Below are 8,969 nucleotides of genomic sequence, written 5' to 3'. Positions count from 1 at the left end.
ACTGCTTTACTGTCGAGCCCAGTAAAGAGCAGCTTCCTGACCCGTGTGGAGCAGATGCCATTGCTCAGAGAGATGTGCCACAGGAAGGTGGACAGTAAGGTAGGCAACACCATGGGGAGAGTTACGATAGCTGGACATCTGATCCGTCACAGGTGATTAGGCCTTAAGGGAGGAAGGATGCTCCCAAGGTGGATTCTACAGCCTCTAGCCCTATGGTGGGAGGGGGAGCCTAGGGCCCTTCATGGACTCTTCAGACCATAACCCTGGGAGGAAGATGGAGGTAGTTCAGGAGTGGGGCCTGGGAGGAAGGTGGTCGTTGTTGTTCAGCCGACTCTTGGCGATCCCACGGACTGCAACACGCCAGGCTTCCCCATCGTTCACTGTCTCCTGGAGTTTGCTCAAACTCACGTCTATTGAGTCAGTGATGCCGTCCTACCATCTCATTCTCTGTCACCCCCTTCTCCTCCTGCCTTCAGTCTTTCCCAGCATCAGGGTCTTTTCCAATGAGTCAGCTCTTCACACCAGGTGGCTAAAGTATTTGGAGCTTCAGCTTCAGCATCAGTCCTTCCACTGAATATTCAGGACTGATCACCCTCCTGATTCTCTGACTGACCCTGGGACGCTCATCCTCTCCCCCAGCTTCACAGTCTCCATGGTGCAAAACCCTGGGGCTGTATCTTCTCCCCAAAGTGCATCCAGAGCAGATTGTGTAGCCAGGGTCTTCCATCTCCCCTGCAAGCCTCCTGGAGACACGGTGAGGCTGAGGAGAGCCAGGGAAGGGGAGTCTGAAAACTTCTCGGGCACACCCCCTGCTTAAAGGAAAGCATTCACCGATGGGAGCCAGGCTGGCTGAGGAAATGTGTTTCTTTTGTGAGGACTGACCTCAGGGCCCTGACTGTAGAGCCCAGACTATGAGCAGAGTGGTCTGTCCACACCATGGTTCCCAGACAGGCCCCTGGGCAGCCCCGTGTGTGCGCTGCTTCCTGCATGTAATGGCTCAGGCAGGTCTGTCCTCACTCTGGCCACCAGGACAGGCTCATCTGCACTCTGGCTGCCCAGGCAGGCCCATCCATACACTGACAGCCCAGACAGACCTGTCTACACTCCAGCGCTGCAGACTAGGCTGTTTACATTCCGGCTTCCTGGACAGCCCCGTCTGTACTCGGACTGCCCAGACAAGCAAGTCTGCACTTTGCCTGTATTAACCCCATAAAGAAATGCTGGTTTCTGTATGGTCACTAAGCCCACAAGACTTGAAAAACAAAATACCTTTATTTAGTTATCACTGAACTTGCAAACACAGAAAGGAATAGAAAATCTAACTCCTCTTCATCACATGGGCTTTGGGGCAGGGGGTGGAGGGAGTGCTGACCCCAGGGCCATCTGGGCAGCTTGACTGAAACATCCCAGGTGAGTCTGCATCCCCAATCCTGGCTGGCTCACCTGTCCAATGGGAGACTAGCCCAGGAGTTTCTAGGGGCCCTGCAGCTCTGGTGAAGACATCTTCATCTCCACATCAGATGAGCTTTATGAGAGAGAACTGCTAGGTCAGGAGATGGGACTGGCTGTGGCACGTGGAAGGCAGTGGGTCTCGGCTTTAGGCTGGGCCCGTCCTTGGGGAGAGCTGTTGGTCTGAGGCCACGTGTTATGGGGCCGGGTGGGGGTGGGCCTGGGCTGGGACACAGCTGGGGCAGAACCAGGACATTGCTCTATCTTCATAAATTGAAAGCAGTGGTGGCTCTGGGGCTTCTGGAGGGGTCAGAGCATCCCTCTCGGCATCTGGCCCTGCAGGCATCTCTGTCCTCTGGCAGGGAGTGGCCAGGGCTTGAAAGCCTTGAACTAGAATCCTAGTCCTGATATCACTTGTTCTGAGACCTAGGGCAAGTGTTTTCAGCTCTCAGAGCCTCAACTTTGTGATTCAGAAAGTGGAGACCATACCCCTGCCTGCCACCCTCACAGGCCAGCCCAGTGGAAATGTCGCAGCTGGGGCTCAGGCTACACCTGCCTGTAACTCTCCAGCTGGGACCCCCACATGCAATCTTTCCCCTGTCTGACACTCCACTTTCCATCAAGTGGAGCCCATTCTGGACCCTCAAGGGTGGGGAGATAGTGTTAGCCTGGCCCTTGTGCTCAGGAAAGTAGTGAATTGAGATCCTGCCCATGGCCCCTAACCCTGGAGGCCTCCCCCGGGCCCTGCAGTTCCTGGGGCTCAGACGTTGGTCTCGAGCTCACTGATCTCAATGGTGCAGTGGTCCAGACTGGCAGTGGCTGGTTCCTCATCCTGCTCCACCTGGACAGGGACGTGGTGGGGACAGGAGGGGCCGAGGGTCAGCTCTGCGGCCTCAGCCACGCTCTTCACACAGCCATTCTGCTGGGTCGCCACGATCTCCTGGAGGCTGACAGGCTTGGTCTCACAGGGCAGCAGTTTCTGGGGAGAGGAAACAGGTCTTGGCAGCAGCAGGAGGGACTGAGTTTAGACAGTAGGGAGGACTAGACAAGCAAAGGGCTGGGGACAGTCTGGTTTTCCTACAGACATGCTGTGAGACCTTGCTAGGTCATAGGGCCTCTCTGGGCTCCAGTTCCAAGTTGTCTTGCCTCCTGGGACTGTCTTAGTAGAGGAGGCACCTGCCCCCTGGGATCCAGTGTGGGAGTGGGCAGCACCCCTGCCTGAGCCTCAGCATCCTCCCCATGGAGTGGGACAGCCACTATACGTGGTTATTGAAGGAGCCCTGAGGACCATGAAGCTCCCAGCAGACATGTGAACACTGGCCTTGTTGTCAACAGGACACTAGGGTATGGCTCCCTGAGGATGCTGCCTGTGTTCACCACCAGCCATGGTAGATGTTCAACAATCAGCTATTAGAGGAATCTGTCACCTGGGTGCCTGTGAGGAGACCAAGGTGTGGAGGGATCGGTGGAAGGCTGCCCAGCTGGTGGGTAGCTGATGTGCTGCCCTGCCCACCACTCCTGGCTTCACCCTTGGGCCTTTGGGCAGCCGGGCTGGAGGGAGATGGTGTGCTCACCTCGGTGCCCGTGTCCTGAGCGAAGTCTTTCCGGCAGACGTGAGCCATGATCCCGGCAGCCAGTGCATCACCCAGCACATTAATCATGGTGCGGAAACGGTCCCTGGTGGGCCAAGGTGGTTGGTGAGCGGCAGGCCCTCTGTTGTAAGGGGATATGGGAGAGGGCGGTGCTCACGGGACGGGTGCCTTCCTGGTCCTCCTGGCCCAGCACCCCCTGGCCGTGCTGAAGTGGGTGATGCAGGCATGTGAATGGGTGGTGCCTCAGGGCCTGTGTGTCAAAGGGCTTGGGCTAATGCTCTGCTCCCCCCATCCTGAAATTCTTTGTAGTTTTTGAACAAGGGATCCTAGGTTTTCACTTTTGAAAACCGGGCTCCACAAGTCATTCAGCTGGGCAGGTGTCAATGAGTACCCACTGTGCCAAACCATGGCAGCTCCCCGGTCCACTGTGAGTGCCTGCCTCCCAGGGGACAGGAGAGGGTGGGGGGAACCCCACTCACAGAGCCCAATCGACAGCGATGATGAGGGTGATGTCATCAGTGGGAAGCCCCACGGAGGTGAGCACGATGACCATGGTGACGAGCCCGGCCTGGGGGATGCCGGCTGCCCCAATGCTGGCTGCAGTGGCCGTGATGCTGCAGGAGAGGGTAGGGAGTGTTGTTGGGCCCTGAACCCAAGGAGGAGGCCAGAATGCCAGAGCCTCTGGGGACAGCATTGTGGAGCAGGCATTGTTAGGAATGCCACAGCAGAGCATTCTTGGGGCAGGGCCATGCCTCTGCCCAAGGTCCTGTGGTCCCAGAGGCTCAGCAGAACATCCTAAGAAGTCTGTGGAAAGCCCTATGTCTGGGTTTGATCCCTGGGTAGGGAAAATTCCCTGGAGGAGGGCATGGCAACCCACTCCAGTATTCTTGCCTGGAAAATCCCATGGACAGAGGAGCCTGGCAGGCCACTGTCGCTGTAGGATTCCAGGAAGTTGTCCACAGGTTCCCATTGTCCTCTGGCACTGGGTCCCCAGGGTGAGACTTGCACCCTCAGGCTGGCATGTGAGGCCTTCCCCTTCACCTCTGTCCTCACTTAGCACCTTCCCCCAGCTCCAGCCACACCAGCAGCCCCTCCACTGTCCTCAGTCCCGCCTCTGGCCTCTGCTTGCCCTGTGCCTACCTGCAGTGTCCTGCCTGCTATGTATGTCCCCACTGCAGGCCCTCCTCTGGGCCCTAGCTTCCCAGGTTGCTCAGAGCTCCCTATCTGCAGGGCAGCACTGGGAAAGGAGCCTGGTGCCCTGAATCATGAGACCCCAGCACTGACTTGCTATGTGACCTGGAATGAGCCCCTTGCCCTCTCTGGGCCTCAGAGACCACATGAGATATGGGAGCTCAAGACTCCCGAAAGCCGTTCCAGAGCAGCCGTCCCCAGTCCACACTGGGTGCAGGGTGTCACCTGATGGTGATGATCTGGCCGAAGTCCAGCTCATAGTTGTTGACCTGGGCGATGAAGATGGCAGCCACGGCCTCGTAGAGTGCGGTGCCGTCCATGTTGATGGTGGCGCCCACGGGCAGCACGAAGCGGGCAATGCGCCGGTCAATGTGGTTGTTCTCCAGCAGGCACTTAAAGGTGATGGGCAGTGTGGCTGAGCTGTGGATAGAAGGGCCAGTGTCTGCCCACCACCCTCCTCCATGATGGTCAGGGCCCCTAGGTTGCCAGCTGGTTAGTAACAGAAGCTCCCCCTGCCCCCAGTGCCAGGCAGCTGGCCCATCTAGGGTGGAGAACAGACTGAAGGGACTTTTAAAATGGTCATGTGGCCAGACTTGCCCAGGTTCAGGACCTGTGCACACTGGTCAGGAAGGGAGTGACCACCAGCAGAGCATCTACTATGTGCCAGGCGCTGTGCTTTACACCTCATGGCTTCCTGCTAGGAAGGTTTTGAGCTCCTTTAATAGGTGAAGAAATGAAGCCCAGAGGGGAGGAGGGGCCACGTCAAATGACCGACCATGCAAAGTAGAGATGAAGTGGTCAACAGCAGGGCTCTGGGTAGGAGCACTGGCTTCAGATTCCAGCTTCCCACTAACTTAGTGGCCTTGGCCCTTCCTCAACCTGTATGTGCCATAGTTTCCTTGTCCCAAACAATCGGTACACTACGGAGCTATTAGGAGGATTCAACAAGAGATTGCTTAGAATAGCGTCTACATACTGTAGGTGGTTTCCCTTTGTGGCTCAGCTGGTAAAGAATCTGCCTGCAAGGTGGTAGACCTAGATTCTAACCCTGGGTTGGGAAGATCCCCTGGAGAAGGGAAAGGCTACCCACTTCAGTATTCTGGCCTGGAGAATTCCATGGACTGCATAGTCCATGGGGTCACAAAGAGTCGGACATGACTGAGCGACTTTCACTTCACTTCCCTGGTTGTTCAGACAGTAAAGAATTTGCCTGCAATGCAGGAGACCCAGGTTCGATCCCTGGGTCAGGAAGATCCCCTTGAGGAGGGTGTGGCGACCCACTCCAGTATTCTTGCCTGGAGAATTCCGTGAACAGAGGAGCCTGGTGGGCTACAGTCCATAGGATCACAAAGAGTCGGACACGATTTAGCAACTTAGCAAGCACCCATCGTAGGTACTCAACCAATGGTAGCCCTTGCTCTTGTAGCTGTGTTGTCACTGAGCTCCCAGTAGCAGTGTTGGGCCTGAAATTCAGGTTTGCATAGCCCCACAGCCCCTACTCCCCACAGGTCACTGCCTGGGAAGCCCAGGTACACTTGCCAGAGCCCCTCATGGGCCCCAGGCATGCTGGACCTGAGGCTGTGGTTCCTGCTAACAGGAAACAGCGAGGGCTGCCGGTGCTGGTAGGGCTTAACCAGTGACATGGGGGCCAGCAGCTGCTTGGGGCTTCATCGTTCCCTCTTGCCTCCCCCCTCTGCCCTGGGCGGGGTTCCCAGACAAGGCTTCTAGGACTTTTCCTCACTGGTTCTGCTCCTCCTGAGTCCTGCATGAGGTACTTCTGCTGCCAAGGGCAGGTTATGTGGCTGCTGGGGAAGGAGGTCTGTGGTGGCCCTTATTCCCATTTTACAGACTGGGAGACTGAGGCCTAGGGAAGAGAAGGCAGTCAGGGATGGACGGAAGAGCCAGGCCTTTGAGGCCAGAGACATGGGCTTAAGTTTAGGTGACTTCCTCCGTGTAGAGCTTGGACACTCACTGTGAGGAGAACCATTCTTTCTTCACAGGGTTAGATGCCCAGTAAGTGACTGCATCCTTCCCTTCTCCTCACTCAATTGCAGAGTTTGCATGACTTCATCTCCCTGGGTCTTCTGCACTCAGTTGCGGTCTGGGATGCTTGAGGTCAGGTGTTGCTTTACCAAGCCCAGAATGGCCTTAGTGGGTTATCTCCATTAATCACACAGCAACTCTACATGCCAGAGGCCACAGTGATCCCCGGTCTGTACATGAGGAAACTAATCCCACCACCCAGGGAGGTGGAGTGACTTGCCCGCAGTCGCAGAGCTAGTGGGTAATGGAATCATGACTCAAATTCCCACTGTCTAGAGACACTGCCAGTGCTGTGACAGGGCTACCTGCCAGTGACAGTAAACAGGCAAAGTCCCTGAAGAGCAGAGGGCCTGGCTCCAACAGAAGCACCACGTGGCCGTGAAAGGCAGCAGAGACTGCAGACTCATCACTCTTCAGCTCTGCCGGCCCCTGACACGTGGACGCCAACCCCCATGTGGACTGAGGGAACACTGGGGATGTGGAGGAGGGCTTGCTGCCATTCGGGAAGGTAGGGGCTCAAGCATTTCAAGAATAGGTCTTGTTACCAAATCCTCCCCCAAGTTTGTGAAGTAGGTCACATTGACACTTTCCATGGTTCCATGGCTACAGACAAATGATGGCTGGACAGAAGGATAGCTTTCAGCCATGGTCTCTTCCCTGACACTTTCCCTGCCCAGGGCTACCTGGAGGAGGTGGCCAGTGCAATGAGCAGGGCCTGGAGGATGCCGCGGATGAAGACGATGGGGTTCTTTTTGGTGATGAAGAAGTAGAGCAGGGGCAGGATGAAGAGGCCATGGACCACCAGCCCACACACCACGGTGACTGCATAGAAACCCAGCTTCTTTCCTACGGTCGTGGGGTTGTCCATCTCCAGGATCTTGCCAGCAATGAGGAACACGATGCCAAAGGGGAAGTACCTGAGGTGGGCAGGGCAGCCGGCTTAGCACCAGGCAGGCAAAGACTGTGGGAGGTCCCAGGCACTATATCACTGCTGGGCCTGACTGCCCTGAGCCTTCCAGGACTCTTATGAGGATAGAATGTGACTATGTACCCAAGTACCTGGCATATGATGTCACTAATGCCCCCTTAACCAGTCCAGCCATGCAGTCTTTACCCTTCTGCCTTCCTCCGCAGGCCCACATTTCAGCCCAGCAATGAGACAGTCTCTGTGGCTGACCTTGGCAGGCCTCTGCCTTTTCTTATCTCACTGTGCAGGGTTGGACTAGAAGATTCCTAAGGTCTGAACTCTGAGCCAAGGAGTGGAAGCTGGTTGTCACTTCCAGTGTCTCCTTTCTCCAAAAGCTTAGCTAATGAGGCCCCAAGAGATGGGGAAACAGAGGTCAGGACCAGGCTGATTAGCTCTTGATTTGCCTCCAATAAGCCTGATGGGGCCAGAAATGGCAGGCCCAGGGCTGGAACTCGGCCTGGTCAGGGCTGGGGGTATCCTCTTGTGCCCAGCTTTCTGCTCATTCCTTTGGGACCATGGGGTCCCTCCAGCTGCCTAGGGCAGGGCTGAAAGGGGGTGGAGTGGGTAGGAATCTGCCCTTGACCCCCACGACGAGGCTCACCACACAGCCACAGCCACGATCTTCATGACGGACTCGTTGAGGCACTGGCAGAAGCTGACCAGCGGGGCCCCACTGTCACCCATGCGGCCCAGCATGATGCCTGCGGGGGGCAGGGACACAGCAAATGACAGATCTGGCAGAAGGAGGCAGACCGCACGACACCTATGTGAGCCAACACATGCTGTGGCCAGGCACGGACAGACCCACGGGCACACACAGATCTCAGCGCCTGGCCGACTGCCCAGCAGCCTCTGCCACCCAGTGCTTCCCCCCTACTTCCCCTCCCTTCCCAGCCTCCCTGCTGGAGAGGGCTGTGACCTTCCCATAGCGCTTCCATCTCTTCCTCCTCTCCACCCAGCAGCATGTGCCACCTTCTAAAGATAAAAATGCTCCCTGCCAACACCCCCAACTGACTTTCCTGCACACAGACCATAACTAACACCCCACCCCTCCCACCCTGGTTCAGGCCCCACTTGACCTGGCCATGTCTCTAACTCCCGCCTCTGTCTGGCCCTGCTTTCCCTTTCTCACTCACTCCTTCTTCACTTTTCTAGACTACATCAAGCTCTTGGCTGTGGTGGGGCCTTTGTCCATTCAGTTCCTGATGCCTGAAGCCCTGGCCTGGAGGCCTGCCCCTCCCCAACTCCCCCTTGGCAGACTCCCCATTTATTCTTTAACCCATCTCTTTCTGATCCCCTCATATCACTTATTACAACACTTATCTGTTGTATTATTCTGTCTCCTCCAATAGAAAGTTAACCCATGAAGGCAACTTATCATTGAATGAATGAATGAACAAGGGAATGAATGATGAAGTTTTTCCGAAGCCCCTGTCACCCTCCCCTTGGGGTTCTGAGGTCATGCAGGTAACCACAGTTAGGTCACTCCTGGAACAGTGATAAGCAGCTGCTCTCCCACTGGTGACACAAAAATGGAGAGCATAATACACTCTGTGTCTGCCTTCACGGAGCTTACTGTTGCCGTGTCCAAGAGGTTCATCCACTGAATCAGCCGGTGAGGGGCAGGATCTGAATCCTGGCCTCTGGGACCCTAGAGACAAGCTCTTTCCCTGCCCGGGATGCCCCAAACCCATGCTGAACGGGGAGCAGCTACCACAGGGAAGGGG

General features: G+C 56.3%; 1 protein-coding gene across 3 annotated transcripts in view; it reads right to left on the bottom strand.

Annotated features, from left to right (window-relative positions):
- Window positions 1–1,121: 1,121 nt before the first annotated feature.
- Window positions 1,122–8,969, bottom strand: part of SLC1A7 (solute carrier family 1 member 7) — a 51,373-nt gene continuing 43,525 nt past the window's right edge. For all 3 annotated transcript variants that reach the window (XM_043876855.1, XM_043876856.1, XM_043876854.1), the window contains 6 exons: window positions 7,844–7,943; window positions 6,959–7,192; window positions 4,458–4,652; window positions 3,521–3,655; window positions 3,024–3,126; window positions 1,122–2,428 (listed from right to left, as the gene is read on the bottom strand). In XM_043876855.1, the coding sequence (XP_043732790.1) occupies window positions 2,210–2,428; window positions 3,024–3,126; window positions 3,521–3,655; window positions 4,458–4,652; window positions 6,959–7,192; window positions 7,844–7,943 (986 nt within the window). In that variant the 3' untranslated portion in view covers window positions 1,122–2,209. The remainder of the gene's footprint in view (window positions 2,429–3,023; window positions 3,127–3,520; window positions 3,656–4,457; window positions 4,653–6,958; window positions 7,193–7,843; window positions 7,944–8,969) is intronic.

This window comes from Cervus elaphus, chromosome 20 (assembly GCF_910594005.1).
Source record: "Cervus elaphus chromosome 20, mCerEla1.1, whole genome shotgun sequence".
In the NCBI taxonomy this organism is placed as follows: Eukaryota; Metazoa; Chordata; class Mammalia; order Artiodactyla; family Cervidae; genus Cervus; species Cervus elaphus.
Note: the sequence above shows the minus strand (reverse complement) of the source record. Positions and strands in the feature narration are given on the sequence as shown.